Here is a 16,748-nt window from a genome sequence, read left to right as displayed (position 1 = left end):
TGGTAAACAGGAGGTGGATAAGGCAGCTGCCAGCCTAACGTGTACTATTTTACAGTAATTTTTCTAAGTAAAAGGAATACCCTCTAAAATAATGATTAACAGTACATATATATAATAAAATACATAAACCAGTAACATAGTGGCTTATCACATATTATATATTGTACCTAATTTTATGGGTTACACTTTTATACAAATGGCAACACAATAGGTTTGTTCACACAGCATCATCACAAACTTGCTGAGTGATGGGTGGCACTATGACATGATGGTGGCTAGCATGCCTCTAGGCAATAGGAATTTTTCAGGTCCATTATAATTTTATGGAACCACTATTGAATATGCAGTCCATCATCGCGTGACTGTGCTTCACAGTTCCGGTCCTCAGAAATGGCTTTTTCAGGAAATTTCAGCAGCTTATTGTTTTTATAAAGGCATCATGCACAGCACTAGATTGTGGAGAATTTGATTCAGTTCCTAACTTTGCCACTGACTTTCCACAAAGCCCTCAAGTTTTCTTGGTCTCAGTTCCCTTGTGTGTAAAATGTAATCACTTAGCTGAGGTAACATCTAGTTCAAGACTACAAACAGTAAAATGAAGACCAGCATATAAAGAAATAAGCATAAGTAAATGTGATTATCAGTTAACTACCGTGTCAAAATACATCGAAGTTGGTGTCAATTTAAAAATGTCTTTTGAAAACAACAAGCATTCAATCTCTACATTAAAAGATGCATCCCGCTGTCAGCCGCTGGAAAGCCGAAGCTTCAGATGTGGATATTCCTCTAGGAAGGATAGCCAGGAAGATGACAGTCCACTAAAACTGAAGTGACATGAAGAGCTAATTTGCAACACAGAAAAGATTCTACCTACACCTAATTAGCAGCAGTCTGCTATGGCAGGGATCGAAGTGAGAATGGAAAAAAGAGGGAACTGGTGCTTGGTACAACAGCATATGCTAATTCCTCTTAAACCCTGTTAGCTTTAAAAGCTAGATTTACACACCCCAATACAATTTACTGTAAAAGCATTCCATGTGGTCTCTGCATTTCAGTTCCTGAATTTCTCATTCTGCAAAGCGACACAAGCACTCAATACAGAATTATGCAATTTAAGAGAGACTGTGTGCAAGTCAGCAGTTGCATTTTACCTTATTTAAGCTGACCGGTTAGGTTCTAAAGCTGCTCTTAAATACGGGGTAGTCAGAATGACCACTGAGAAGCCATTAAATCGCCAGGACTTGGACCCCTGGAAGCTCACAAACCAAAGATTAACTCATTTCTCTTCACATCTTTGCTAAGATCTCTTTTTTGCTGGGATCACTGAAGGCCAAGGTCTACTTTAAATGTACTAGATCACAACACTGTGTGAACAGAGCAATTCCTTTCTTTTTATCAATTGTTGAATTAGCCCAACAAACAATCAGTAGAGGCGATCAGCACGAAGTGGACAAGCCCATCACCCTAAAGCCATGAACCAAAAAAAGATCTTCAAAACTCAGCAAGAGCAATTGGGAGAGTCTCCAGTTTTATCCCTTTGGTTGCGCGCGACTCCTACAAAATTCACTTCACTAGTGACTCTCCGATAAGCAGGTAAACACACAGTACCTTCGAGAACCAGAATACTAATTCAGTCTGAAGCAAGCCCTTTAGGCACACACAGTTGCACAACTGGGGGCCATCTACCTGCATGGGGGAGGGCCAGCTTGGCAGGTCGGCTCTGGCCAACAGCGAAGTTCCATCAAAAGGCATGCCCTGCAGGCATGGGCACACGTTGTGCACGTCACCTTTCCGCCGGCCCTGGGTCACAGGGAGGGGGAAGGGGGTGGCCACATTTTCTCATGAGATATTTACTATACACACAAGAAAGCTTCAAACCCTGCAATCTGGGCGAGGGTCCCCTCGACGAAGCGGCGACTAAAAAAGGTCCGCCAGGTGCCACAGACCCAAAAACTTCTGAGGAACGCAGCAATGTCCAGCTGAAAAGTGCGGGAAGAACCCCGCAACACGAGCGGGACCGGCAGCAAAGGGAGGCTCCGGACCACCCACGAGAAGCGTGCGACAGTGCTCAGGCTGCCGGGAGGCTCACGCCCAGCCGAAGAGCACTTGAGCGGCCGCCCTCCCGTTACCTGACGGACGTCATGCTTCCACCTTCCAGCCCCAAGCCGCCTCGCCCGCGTCCGATGCTCTGCGTCCGCTCCGGCAGCAGCAGGTACCACAGCAACTGCTCCTCCGCTCAGGCACTCGGCGACCGCGAGCGCGTCCTCACACACCCCGCGCGCGGGCGGCCCCAGGCGAGCCGGCCCCGCGCACTGATTGGCCGCGGCAGGAGGGCGGGCGGACGCCCCGCCCCGGGGCCGCGGGCTGCAGACCGTCTCCCGGCGCGGCGGGCTGAGGCGGGCTGAGGCGAGCCGCCCGCGCGTCTCGTGCCGCCTGGCTGGCGCGCGGGCTAGCGGGCTGGCTAGCAGGCACGGTGGCCATCTTGAGTCCTGGTAACAGCCGCCCTCGCCCCCGCTCCCGGCTCCCGGGGCGCGAGGTTGGGTGCCCGCCTCAAAAATGGCCGCGCCGCTGGCAACTGGTTTGGGAGTCACATGGCCACCGTCTACCTCGGCAAGCTCAGGTCTCTTTAACAGCTCCTCAGGATGGGGACGCTGTCATTGCCTATCTCCGCGGAAGGGTTTAACAGCCTGCGAAACCCTTGTGCAGAAGGAAACCCCAGCCCGGAGGAGCGCGAACGCTCGGCGGCGGCAGCAGATCGTCATGAATTCCAGTTCGCAGCCCCGGAGTCATCTGCTGACAGCAGTCCGATGGTCCCGAACATTGTTTAACTTCAGAAACACCCAGAACACCGCTTTTAATGTGGACGTGTCCGGGGTTTACCCTCAGAGTGCCAGAATCTGGAAGGGTGAGGCTGGGACACGGATACTTTTAGCCTATTCCCAGGCGATTCAGGTACACATATAAAGTTTTACCACCTCTGGGCCAAAGGGGCCCCACGCGGGCTATCCTAGTAGCCACGCCTAATAGATGACCCCCACTTTCCTCAAAAGTACGCAGGCTTATACAAAACAAGCATCTAAGGGTACAGGGGGAGAAGGGGGAGGCACCTTAACTCCTGACTCTAACCTTAAAATTTAGCGCGACTAAAGGGTAAAGCAACTCAAGGTGAACCACGGGTGTGGCAGGTAAATTAATTCCAATTCTGGGAAGGGTGGGGGAGATGAGGGAGGGGAAATCAGTAAATGTCTTATGATCAAAATCTTTTTATTCTTTTATTCTCTGTACGATATTCACATTCACAGACTACAATATCCATTGGCATTCTTTATTGACCATACACGATGGGGATCAGTTTCACAGGTCAGTAATCAGTTATATCAGAAACAACACAACATCAGGTGATACTGAATGTCGCTGATAGGACTGGAGACTGAGTTTTTACTTTGTTTAAATTTTAAAACAATAGAAAATATTTTAAAACAATTCCATTTGTACTACATTTCATTTCTTAACCACTAAAAAGTTAATATCCAAATTAAGACAGTATAGACTACATACCAGATTTTTCAAGACAGCACAAAAAATATATCAGTAATATTTTTATATGGATTATATGTTAAAATAAAATTTCTGATATGAGTTAGATAAATATATTAAGATTAAACTGGTTCTTATTTTTCTAATGTGGCTACCAGGGAATTTAAAACTATGTGTCTTCCATTACATAACAGCCAGTGAGTGCTGTTCTGCAGTCTCGTCTGTCACTGCCCTTGTGACAGAATAATAGCATTCACAAAATGAAATTAGCAAGGAAGCCAGTTTATACAAATCTGTTTCCTTGCTAACCATCTAAAACATCAGATACTCCAGAAGATTTCAAGTTTCCTTAGAAAATGCTATTTTTAGCATAGAAATGCTCATCCAGAATGAAGCCGTGGACTGTAAATCTGTTCAGTCCATGAGTAAAAGCTGTTAAAAGCTTTCCTTGGTTTGGTCAGACTTTGACCAAATGTCCACAAGCGGAATTAGTCAGTTGTTCCTCTGGATTATACACAGGATCCAAAGCAGTAATTTGAAGAGTTCCCCTCCTCCTCTTGTGGAAAATGTTAACAGATAATGCACATGGACTAAAAACCAAACTAAGAATAATCCTGAAGATTTCCAAACTTCAATGTAATGCTTTTAATACTGAGCATAGTATGGTGTAGCAGTGCTTCTCAATATGCATACGGGTCTCTTGGCGATCTTGCTGAAAGTGTAAGTTTAACTCACTGTTTTCTTAGTGGCTAAGATTTTGCATTTCTGTACATTCCTAAATCTCACCTATTGCTTTTGCTCTGTGGACCAGGCTGAGCAGTAGGACAGTAAAGGTAACAAGGCAGATCTAGTTTGGAGCTCCTGCTTGATTTCCTATTAGCTGTGTGACCTTGAGCTGATTCTAACCTGGCCGTCCCTCAGTTCACCCATTACTTGCTTCTCAAGGCATTATAAAGTTCAAAATTTAGTTTAGTAAAGTGTCTAATAGAGTCCTTAGCACATAGCCTAACTAGCCTAACTACTGCTTTATTATTGTCACCACACTAGTAAAAATTACATCTCTGGGAAACATGATATTAACGCTAACATGAACTTGGCTCTTTGAAAAATCAAATGACTCCTTCCTCGCGGTGGGTGGAGGAGGCCCAAGCGGTGCTGGGAACGCTCCCCCCTCTCCACTCTGCAACCTGCCCTTGCCCTGGCCCTCTGGCACTGCACAGTCTCTCAAGACTGTCCTGGATTTGGCTCATGGAGAAGGAGATTCGGTCTCAGCAAACAGTGCCAAAAAGCAAGCTGTACGGAAGAAACGAGGACATGACCAAAAGGCTGCTGCCATGGCCACCTTGATATATACCTGCAGTGCCTGTAGAACACAAATGCCAGACCCTAAGCCCTTCAAGCAACACTTTAAAAGCAAACATCCTAAGATTCCACTTCCTCCAGGATTGGCTGATGTTCAGGCATAAACCTGTTTACAGGTACATTCCTGACACCTCTGACTCTTCTGTCTCAGACCCTAGGTAACCAACCTGCAGCTGCTTTTCTAACAAACTGTTGATCAGCAAAAATACAGGGGTTACAGAAACATTTATTTTTTGCTGTCCTTTTGGGCTTTATGAAAAGACATTTCTGTGTAAATGAACAGTTGAGTGATTTGGAAATCTGAAAGTCAGTCAATCCTTGTAAACATTCTTTTTACAATTGTAATTATACCAATGTTCATATTATATAAAATAATTCACTTAATAAAACAGCACTGGGCTGGCACTGTGGCACAGCGGGTTAAGCCATCACCTTTCATGCCGGGATCCCAAATGGGTGCCAGTTCAAGTCCCAGCTGCTCACTTGTGATCCAGCTCTCTGCTAATGCGCCTGGGAAAGCAGTAGAAGATGGCCAAAGTACTTGGATTCCTGCACCCATGTGGGAGACCCAGGTGAAGCTCCTGGCTCCTGGCTTTGGCCTGGCCCAGCCCTGGCCATTGTAGCCACTTGGGGAAAGAACCAGCGGATGATCTCTGTCTCTCCTTCTGTCTCTGTAACTCTGCCTTTCAAATAAATAAGATAACAACTTTTTAAGACCTAATTTTTGTAACAAAAAAGCTAGACTTGAAACTTGAGTAATTTTTAACAAATATACCAAATTTTGTTATTAAGAGAAAACATGGGTTTGCAATGTTCAAATACTCAAAGCCATACCATAAAGATATTATTTTAAAAAATTCATTTTGGAAATGCATCTGACTTATTCAGAACTTTGTATGTTTTTTCAGTCAACACTACCTACAAAAAATTTATCGTCTTAAAATATATTCAGGTATCACTCATTTCAGCAGGTATAAACACAAAAATATTGTAACAAACAGAATTCTTGTGTCATTGTTCTTTCAGAGTCAGTTAGGTAGGGACATAAGTAAAGGTAGATTTTCCAGGTAAAGGCAGAAGTCCTTTTATTTATAGCAGTTTCCCTTCCTCAGCCTTTCAGTGCTGTTTTTCTAATCTTTCCCTATCCCCCTCAAACCTAGCCTGAGTACACACCTACACACAGCTATTGAGTACATACTACTTTTTATCAATTTCTAAGCAATTTATTTCAACCCTATTCTTTTCTGTAAGGCCTGATAGTCTGAAATCTTTCACTTTCATCAACCTTCTTACAATTTAAGTAGTTAAGAAAAGTGGTCAGAATAGTTTGCTCTTGGTAAAAGTAATAAGTGATTCTACTTTAATAATCCTAGGTTAGTCTCTACAATAAAAGCAAATAGATAGTTAACCCCACAAAGCTAAGTACCTCTGTATGGCATAACAAAGATGTGGAACCACCTACTAATCTTTTCAACAAATGCTTCAAGTCCCAAAATAATAACAATGTTCTTCAAACAATCAGTTTGCTGTTAGAGATACAATAAAACAAGCACTCTTATATATTATCAGTGGGAGGATAAATTAGTACATTGCCAAAAAGCTTTCTAGAAATATGTGCAATTCCATTTTTCAGGAAACTATAAAGAAAAAGTGTAATGAGAACCAAGATTTTAAATTATTCATATCAGCATTATTAACAATAGCAAAACTTTGTTATATCCTACACAGCCAGAAATAAGACATCCATTAAATAAGTTACAGAAGAATAGTGTGGAGTTATTACAAAATATTTCCAAAGACATCTTAAGGATGCAGGAAAATACTCATGATAGAAATGAAAAAACCAAAACAAAAAGAATGTTTAATTTCAACTGTCTTCAAAAAAAATACAGCAAGGCTCTAAAGCAGTTTTTGTACTTTTTAAAATAAAAAATACAGTTTTTAAAAATTATTTTATTTATTTGAAAGTCAGTTACAGAGAAAGGGAGAGACAGGGACCTTCCATCTTCTGGTTCACTTCCCAAATTGCCACAGGGGCCAGGACTGGGCCATGTTGAAGCCAGAAATCTGGCGCCTCTTCCGGATCTCCCACATGGATACAGAGGCCCCCAAGCACTTGGGACATCTTTCACTGCTTTCCCAGACCATTAGTAGGGAGCTGGATTGGAAGTAGTACAGCTGGAACTCGAACTGGCTCCCATATGGGTTGCCAGCATTGCAGGTGCTACACCACAATGCCAGCCCCTAAAATAATATTTTAAAAGCTATCTATCTATAGCAAAAATAGAACTGCTTAAAACTTGAGTCTAGGGGCCAGTGCTATGCTGCAGTGGGTTAACGCCCTGGCCTGAAGCACCAGTGTCCCTTAAGGGCGCCGGTTCTAGTCCCGGCTGCTCCACTTCCTATCTAGCTCTCTGCTATGGCCTGGAAAAACAGTTGAAAATGGCCCCTGCACCTGTGTGGGAGACCCGTAAGAAGCTCCTGGCTCCTGGCTTCAAATGCAGCCGGTTGGGGAGTGAACCATTGGATAGAAGACCTCTCTCTGTGTTTCTGCCTCTCTATCTAACTCTGACTTTCAAATAAATAAATAAATCTTAAAAAAAAAAAGGAGTCTAAAATAAGCAGTGTGCCACAGTATAAAATTCAAGAACCTGGGAATATGGAGAGGGAAATTCTGATCCTGGACCTACCAATCACTTCATAGTCTTTGACCATCAGTGTCCTTATCAGAAGCATAAAGGAATTTGCTACAGCTGACATCTCAGAAACTTTTCAGTTCTTATTAAACAATCAAAGATAAAAGCTCTACTTGTATCTCAATACAAGATGGGTTGATTTTTAAAGAGCTGATCAATTTTAGTCAGTTCTCACTATGGACAAAGTTATTCAAAGGAACACAGCTAAATGCCTTTCTCCTCTAAAAGATATTATAATAAGTCTATTATTTCCTTTTAATTATTATCTGTAGATTTTTATGTCACATTCAATTTAACATCACATATTCTAACAGAATACAACCTTTAAATGGAATCTGACAATCTATTTCCCTAGAGAATTTGAAGAGTACAGTAACATTTGATTGATTGAACTTTATTTAGTAAGAATTCTTAGCAAAATTCCCTCCCAAGCACACACCCACATAGTACTTCTTCATTTTCAGTGAGATACAAATCTCTGAAAGTCAAAGAAAACTTCCAATGCACAGGACAAAAGTGTTTTCCCAATTATTTCTGCTGCAAAGAACTTATTTTTTTTTAATCATTTTTCTTATAGATACTCATTTCGTAGTCTGTGTTTTTAAATCTCCTGTTGTGTCCTATTTGTTGTTTTTTTTTTTTTTTTTTTTTTTTTTATTTGAAAGGCAGAGTTACAGAGAGAGAGAGAGGGGGAGACGTGGAATAATCTTGTATCCTCTGGTTCACTCCACAAATGGCCACGATAGCCAGAGCTGGGCCAGACCAGGAGCCAGGTACTTCATCTGGGTCTCCAACGTGGGTACAGGAACCTAAGCACTAGGCCATCCTCAGCTGCTTTTCCCAGGTCATTAGCAGGGAATGGAGTTGGAAGTGGAGCAGCCTAGCATTGAACCAGTGCCCATAAGGGAAGCTGGCCCTGCAGGCAGCAGCTTAAGCTGTTACGCCAAAGCACAAGCCCCAGAATTTACTTTTAAGCTTTACATTTGAATGCCATTATCACTTCATAAGAGAAAGGGAATAGTAATACAAAAATGTGCGAAAACAAAGACAGCTATTCCCAAGACCAGAACTGTCCTTTGGGTCTCTGCTGCTCTGCTTACCTTCAGCTTCCTGCTGGTGTATCTGGGAAAGCAGCGAATGCTTGGGCCCTTGCCACCCACGTGGAAGACCAGGATGGAATTCGCAGCTTCTGCCTTAGGTCTGGCCTAGCTCTGGCTGTTGGAGGCATATGGGGAGCAAAACAGCCGATGGAAGGTCCATCTCTCTTGGTCTATCTCTCCCTCTCTGCGTTACTCTCCCTCTTGGATAAATAACATAAACCTTTAAAAAAGGGCCGGCACCATGGCACACTAGGTTAATCCTCCACCTGCGGCACCGGCATCCTGTATGGGCGCCAGTTCTTGTCCCGGTTGCTCCTCTTCCAGTCCTGCTCTCTGCTGTAGCCTGGCAAGGCAGTGGAAGATGGCCCAAGTGCTTGGGCCCTGCACCCGCATGGGAGACCAGGAAGAGGCACCTGGCTCCTGGCTTCGGATCGGCATAGTTCTGGCCATAGCGGACATTTGGAGAGTGAACCAACGGATGAAAGACCTTTCTCTCTGTCTCTCTCTCACTGTCTGTAACTCCACCTGTCAAATAAATAAATCTTTAAAAAAGTAAATAAAATAAAAATAAAAAAGATTCCTTCTCAATGGGCTGTTAGTAAGCCTATAAAATATATTTTTAAAAGATTTACTCATTATTTGAAAGTCAGAGTTACACAGAGAGAGGAGAGGCAGAGAGAGAGAGACAGAGAGAGAGATGTCTTCCATCTGCTGGTTCACTCCCCAAGTGGCCGCAATGGCTGGAGTTGGGGTGATCCGAAGCCAGGAGCCAGGAGCTTCTTCCGGGTCTCCCACATGGGTGAGGGACCCAAGGACTTTGGCCATCTTCTACTGCTTTCCCAGGCCACAGCAGAGAGCTGGACAGGAAGTGGAGCAGCCAGGACTGGAACAGGCGCCCATATGGGATGCTGGCGCTTCAGGCCAGGGCATTAACCCGCTGCGCTACAGCACCGGCCCCAAAATGTATTTTCTATATAAAAAATGTCTTTATTTTTATTGTTTTACCATATATCTAATGAATAAGTTTTTAGAGATGGTTCATTCATTCATCCCTCAACAGTTAAGTATTAAGCATCTACTCTACTATACCAGGTTCTAGAGATTCAACAAAGACCAAGAATATGTGCTGCCCTTATAGAACTTACATTGAACTTGCATCCTAAGGGGATACAGATAGGTCACAAGAACAACATCAAATTATCATAAGTGCTTTGCAGAGAATTAAAATCAGTTTATCAACATAATGAAGGGCTCCTTCACACTGAGTAGTCAGGGAAGTTCTCTCCATTCAAGTATTAACCAGACCTGACTCTGCTTAGCTTCAGAGATAACTGAGTGACAAGGAAGAGCTGGCAGGAGAGAAAGGAGATTGCAGAGAGAATGGACATAAAATCAGAACTAGAGGGCCAGTGTAAAAAGTCAAGGGCAAGTTCAAATCTTCAGTGGTCAGAGCAAGCAGATCATTTCTGACATAATAAGGCTATTAAGTTTTGGTTTTATTAAGAGCCTGACAGGAAGGCACGATAATCAAGTTTTAACAGAGGAATGACATAATCTCGTTTTAAAAAAATCACCCTGATTGAAGTGTAGAGAATGGACTTAGGAGTACAAAAATAGGGAGATAAAGTTAGAAGACTAATATAGTGATCCAGATGGCACATAACCACAAAGACAGTGGTGGACACGGAGAGAAGTAGATGGATCCAGGACACATTACAGAGACAGACTAGCAGGACCTGATGAAGGACAGGTATGAAGTACTAAGGACAAGAAAGGTAACTCCCTGGATTTGGGACTTGAGAAACCAGCGAATGGTGCCACTCTTTACTGAGAAGGACTTGAGAAACCAGCGAATGGTGCCACTCTTTACTGAGAAAGACAGGGACAAAGAGGTCAGAATGGAGACAGCAGTGTTAGGAAAACGGGCCAACACTGTGGCACAGCGAGTAAAGCCGCTGCCTGCAATCCCAGCATCCCATATGGGTATCAGTTTGAGACCCGGCTGCTCCACTTCTGAGCTTCCTGCTAATGTGCCTGGGAAAGCAGCAGAGGATGGCCCAGGCACATGGAGCCCCTGCACCTATGTGGGAGATCTGGAAGAAGCTTCTGACTCCTAGCTTTGGACTGGCCTCTCTCTCTCATTCTCTCTTACTCTCACTCTTCCTCTGTCTGTAACTTTGCCTCTCAAATAAACAAAGAATCATAAAAAAAAAAAAAAAAGATTTACGCATGTATTTGAAAGAGTTACAGAAAGAGGAAGAGACAGACCTTCCATTCACTGGTTCACTCCCCAAATGGCTACAACGGCTGGAGCTGGGGGGATCCAAAGCCTGGACCCAGGAGCTTCTTCCAGGTCCCCCACTTGAATGCAGGGATCCAAGCACTTGGGCCATCTTCTGCTGCTTTCCCAGGCCACCAGCAGGGAGCTGGATTGGAAGTGGAGCTGCTGGGACTCATATGGGATGCCAGCATCCATATGCGATACCAGCACTGCAGACAGGGCCTTAACCAACTATGCCACAGCATCAGCCCCCATAAATAAATTAAAAAAAAAAAAAAAGATTAGGAAAACAAATGTTTGTTGTTTTTCTTTTTTTTTTTTTGACAGGCAGAGTGGACAGTGAGAGAGAGAGAGAGAGACAGAGAGAAAGGTCTTCCTTTTCCGTTGGTTCACCCTACAATGGCCGCCGCCGCCGGCGTACCACGCTGATCTGAAGGCAGGAGCCAGGTGCTTCTCCTTGTCTCCCATGCGGGTGCAGGGCCCAAGCACTTGGGCCATCCTCCACTGCCTTCCCGGGTCACAGCAGAGAGCTGGCCTGGAAGAGCAGCAACCAGGACAGAATCCGGCGCCCTGACCAGGACTAGAACCCGGTGTGCCAGCACTGCAAGGCGGAGGATTAGCCTATTGAGCCACGGCGCAGGCCAACAAATGTTTTTTTCTATTGCTTGTTTCTCTGCAATGCCTACTGTTATCTCTGTTAGAACAGAAAATAAATATCTAGAATTTTATATGCAGCTTCATTTGGACAATGCCCTAGCAGGGGAGCAATTCTACTATCTTGGCATCTGCTAGCAGCCATAGGTGTGTATGTAAGTTAAAGTAAAGGTAAATCCAAAGTTTTCAATTCTCCAGATATTTCAATGACATAAAATTTATTTCACAGTTGCCATAAGTGGTATAACAATTGCTCCATTTAAGTCTTTATAAGTGTCCTATATATAGTACCATGAGACATAATGTGCCAGGCACCGTGCTAACTATATATTTCAAGAACTATTACATGGGGCCGGCGCTGTGGTATAGTGGGTAAAGCCGCCGCCTGCAGTGCCAGCATCCCATATGGGCACCGGTTCAAGTCCCGGCTGCTCCACTACCAATCCATCTCTCTGCTATGGCCTGGGAAAGCAGTAGAAGATGGCCCAAGTCCTTGGGCCCTTGCACTCACGTGGGAGATCCGGAAGCAGCTCCAGCCGTTGCGGCCAACTGGGGAGTGAACCAGCAGATGGAAGACCTCTCTCTCTCTCTCTCTTTCTCTCTAACTCCTCTTTCAAATAAATAAATAAATCTTAAAAAAAAAAAACTATTAGAAATTTGAATTTACAACAACTATGACAGGAGTTATTTTATTATCATCATCTTAGAGATAAAGAAATTCAAACTCAAAGAGGTTAAATAGCTTGCCCAAAACCACACTTTACAAAACAGAAATACAAACCTCAGCAGTCTGACTGCAAAACCGAGCTAATTACAACTAGACAACAGAGTGTCACTGCCGTAAGCCTAAGATATTCTCACGTTAAGTCTGAGACTTTTATAAATACTCAAATTTCACACTCTGCGAGTTCACACTTAAGGTGCAGTGATCCAGTCATAGCCTTCGGATTAAATGGAGCACCATATGAAATACTTTCAGAAGCTGCTTCTTTTACATCCATAAATGCTCACTTAAATATTAATAGCCAATCAATTGGCCATTTGTTCTTAACTACAGCCAAATACTCCTAAATGTCACTTTAGACCTAGCTTTAAAAATTTTAACCACAAATTGCTGTCACAACCAAGAATAATTTTTGACAAATAAAAAACATTTTCTCCACTTTTGCAAGAATGTAGGGGCACATAATAAGCAAAAAATTTGGTGGCCAGTGCTGTGGCGCAGTATGTTAATCCTCTACCTGAGGCACTGGCAACCCATATGGGCACCAGTTCTTCTCTTGGCTTCTCTTCTGATCCATCTCTCTTCTATGGCCTGGGAAAACAGTCAAAGATGGCCCAAATGCTTGGGCCCTGCACCCGCGTGGGAGACCTGGAAGAATCTTGTGGCTCCTGGCTTCAGATCTGCCCAGCTACGGCCATTGCACTATTTGGGGAGCAAACCAGCAGATGGAAGACTTCCTTTTGTCTCTCCCTCTAATTGTCTGTAATTCTACCTCTCAAATAATAAGTCTTAAAAAAAAGAGAGTAGAAAATTTACCTTAACTTAAGTCCCCTTTTCCAGTCATTCAGCTATGCAAGTAAAATTTAGCCTTCAGTAAAATTATAAATTATTTCATATCAAAATCTTTCAAGATTCACAAGTAGAGACCACCAATGTTCACAAATATTTCCTCTGTAAAACCCTAACTCCTAGTGCTTACCATTTTCCATATATTGGTAAAAATTAATGCAGTCTCAAACTTATCTGAAAAATGTCCCAAAGAAATCACTTCCTTTTTTTTTTTTATTTATTTGAAAGACAGAGTTACAGGTAGAAGTAAAGAGAGAGAGAGAGAGAGAGGTCTTCCATCCACTGGGTCACTCCCCAGATGGCTGCAATGGCCAGAGCTGAGCTGATCTGAAGCCAGGAGCCAGGAGCTTCTTCTGGGTCTCCCATGCGGGTGCAGAAGCCCAGTGACTTTGGCCATCTTCTACTGCTTTCCCAGGCGCATTAGCAGGGAGCTGCCTCAGAAGTGGAACAGCCGGGACTCGAAACAGCACCCATATGGGATGCCAGTGCTGCAGGTCAGGGCTTTAACCCACTGCGCCACAGCGCCAGCACCAAGAAATCACCTCTACATGATTGCCTTCTAAATGACAGAACTGATATCTAAAAGCTTTCTTTGTTCAACCTTTCTGTTGTCTTTACTGAAGGAAGGGATGAAGAAGGGTGCAGCTCAGAAGCAGATTTCTCATTGAGGTCTCAGCAAAAATTTAACAGCCTCAGATTTTCCTTTTTTACCACAAAAATTGACTTATTTGAAAGGCATAGCTAGAAAAAGAGACAGACACAGAGAGATCTTCCATCCATTGGTTTGCTCCCCAAATTGGCCCAGGCTGAAGCCAGAAACCTGGAACTTTACCCAGGTTTCCCAAGTGGGTGGCAAGGGCCCAAGCACTTGGGCCATCCTCTGCTGCCTTCCCAGTCTCATTAACAGGGAGCTGGGTAGGAAGTGGAGCAGCCAGGACTCCAATAGGTGCTCATTTGTGATGCCAACACCACAGTCAGAGGCTTCACCAGCTGTGCCACAACATGGGCTCCAACAGCTTTAAACAGACTATATGTGAAAGGAGAGAGGAACTAAATCCAAATGTAGTCTTTGGCATTGTAGGAAGGTGGCTGCTTTTGTATGCCAAACAGACTTTTAAGGTAGTGGCAGGTAGCAAACAAGACACCATAGATATTTTAAAATATTAAAGAATTTATTTTAAAAACATAAAACTCGCAGAATGGGTGTCTGGACTAGGGGTTAAAATGCCAGTTAAGGCCGGCACCATGGCTTAACAGGCTAATCCTCCGCCTTGCGGCGCCGGCACACCGGGTTCTAGTCCCGGTCGGGGCACCGATCCTGTCCCGGTTGCCCCTCTTCCAGGCCAGCTCTCTGCTGTGGCCAGGGAGTGCAGTGGAGGATGGCCCAAGTGCTTGAGCCCTGCACCCCATGGGAGACCAGGAGAAGCACCTGGCTCCTGCCTTCGGAACAGCGCGGTGCGCCGGCAGCAGCGCGCCGGCGGCAGCGGCCATTGGAGGGTGAACCAATGGCAAAAGGAAGACCTTTCTCTCTGTCTCCCTCTACTGTCCACTCTGCCTGTCAAAAAAAAAAAAAAAAAAGCCAGTTAAGACACCTGTGTCCCATGCTGGAGTAACTGGCTTGATTCCCAGCTCCAGCTACTGACTCCAGGTTCCGACTGATGCAGACCCTAAGAGACAGGGTGATGGCTCAAGTAATTGGGTACTGCCACAGTAAGTCTATCTCAGGTGCTTGCAGGCATTTGCAAAGTAAATCAAAGCTCTCTCTTTGTCTCTATCTCTCTATGTGTTTGTGCCTGCCTCTCAAATAAACAAATAAAACTCCCAGTAGTCCCTGGAAAAGTAATATTTAAACTGAACTTTGAAATAATATATATATATATCCCAACATGGAAGAGAAAACACTATTAAAAGTAATCATCTTTCAAAGAACAGTAACAGAATTAAAAAATTGTATAGATAATTCAGTCATCTTTTTCCAAATTATGTTACCTTAATTTTGGCCAATTAAAAAAATGTCTACAATTTCTTGGAGACAAGACTCTGTCCTGTCCCCTTGAATCTGGGCTGGCCAGGAGGTGCTTTGACCAATCACATCCAGTGGAAGTGATACTATGGCAGACCCTAGGCTAGCATTTATGAGGACTACCAGCTCCTGTCCTGGTGTCCTGAGGCCTTCGGCTACCACATAAGTAATTTCCCAGCTGAAGAAACCACAAAGAGAGTCTCTCAAACTTCCCAAGAGGCACAGAAGCCCAGCTGAGCCAAGACTTCCAGTTATCCTCATCAAGGCATGAGGTAAGTCAGTATAGACAAGGAGGACCCTTCAGACCAGACCTGTTATCTGCTAACTGCCTCCAAGTGATCCTATTCAAAACCACAGGAGGCCGGCGCTGCGGCTCACTTGGTTAATCCTCCACCTGTGGCGCCGGCACCCTGGGTTCTAATCCCGGTTGGGGCGCCAGATTCTGTCCCGGTTGCCCCTCTTCCAGGCCAGCTCTCTGCTGTGGCCCAGGAAGGCAGTAGAGGATGGCCCAAGTGCTTGGGCCCTGCACCCCATGGGAGACCAGGAGGAAGCACCTGGCTCCTGGCTTTGGATCGATGCGGTGCAACAGCTGCCACACGCTGGCTGTAGTGGCCACTTGGGGGGTGAACCAAAGGAGGGAAGACCTTTCTCTGTCTCTCTCTCTCTCTCTAACTCTGCCTCTCAAAAAAAAAAAAAAAAAAAAAAAAGGAAACAGAACAATCAACAAGCCATGTATGAATTCCTTACCCACAAAATAATGAAACTTAATAAAAGACACTAAACTAGGGAATAGAAAACCAAACTCACTGTAAAAAAAAAAAAGTACAGATTTCATTGCAATTCACTATATATACATAACTAAAACAATGTTCCATAAAGCAACATTTACTTTAAATTTTTTCTATTTTTGAGCTGCAAAGACAGAGATGGACAAACAGAGCTTCCATCCACTAGCTCACTCCCCAACTGTCATCAAAAGCCAGGGCTGGGCTAGAACAGGAGAATCCAGGTCTCCCACATGGATGGCAAGGATCAAACTTCTTGAGCCAACACCAGCTGCTTCTCAGGTTCTGCATTGGCAAGAAGCTGGCATCAAGAGCCAGTAGAGAGCCAGGCATGAAACCGGGTATTCTGCTGTGGGAGACAGGGAGTCAAACTCTAGGCTGTGTGCCTCCTCCCAATATTGACTATTCTGATGATTTTTTTTTAAAGATTTATTTTTATTTATTTGAAAGAGTTACAGACAGAGTGAGATTTTCCATCTGCTGGTTCACTTCCCAACTGGCTGCAAGGGCTGAAGCTGGGCTAGGCCAAAGCCAGGAGCTTCATCGCACATGGGTGCAGGGGCTCAAGCACTTGGCCCATTTTCCACTGCTTTCCCAGGTACATTAGTAAGGGACTATAATGGGAAGTGGAGCAGCCAGGTCTTGAACCAGCACCCACATGGGATGTTGGCGTAGCAGGCGGAGGCTTAATCTGCTAAGCCACAATGCCGGCCCTGATATTTTTTATTCTATCTTTT

The 16,748-nt window shown here is 44.2% G+C and overlaps 1 protein-coding gene across 3 annotated transcripts in view; it reads right to left on the bottom strand.

Annotated features, from left to right (window-relative positions):
* ADK (adenosine kinase) overlaps nt 1–16,748 on the bottom strand; it is a 619,463-nt gene that overhangs the window by 585,554 nt on the left and 17,161 nt on the right. Inside the window, exon 1 of one of the 3 annotated variants that reach the window (XM_062214720.1) lies at nt 2,130–2,266. The exons of the other annotated variants lie outside the window; for them this stretch is intronic. Within the exon in view, the coding sequence (XP_062070704.1) occupies nt 2,130–2,143 (14 nt within the window). The 5' untranslated portion in view covers nt 2,144–2,266. Of the gene's footprint in view, nt 1–2,129; nt 2,267–16,748 lie in introns of those variants that run through there. 3 annotated transcript variants of the gene reach the window in all.

The sequence above is a fragment of the Lepus europaeus genome, chromosome 17 (genome assembly GCF_033115175.1).
Source record: "Lepus europaeus isolate LE1 chromosome 17, mLepTim1.pri, whole genome shotgun sequence".
In the NCBI taxonomy this organism is placed as follows: domain Eukaryota; kingdom Metazoa; phylum Chordata; class Mammalia; order Lagomorpha; family Leporidae; genus Lepus; species Lepus europaeus.
The sequence above is the reverse complement of the archived record's forward strand: the minus strand, read 5'-3'. Positions and strand labels throughout refer to the sequence as shown.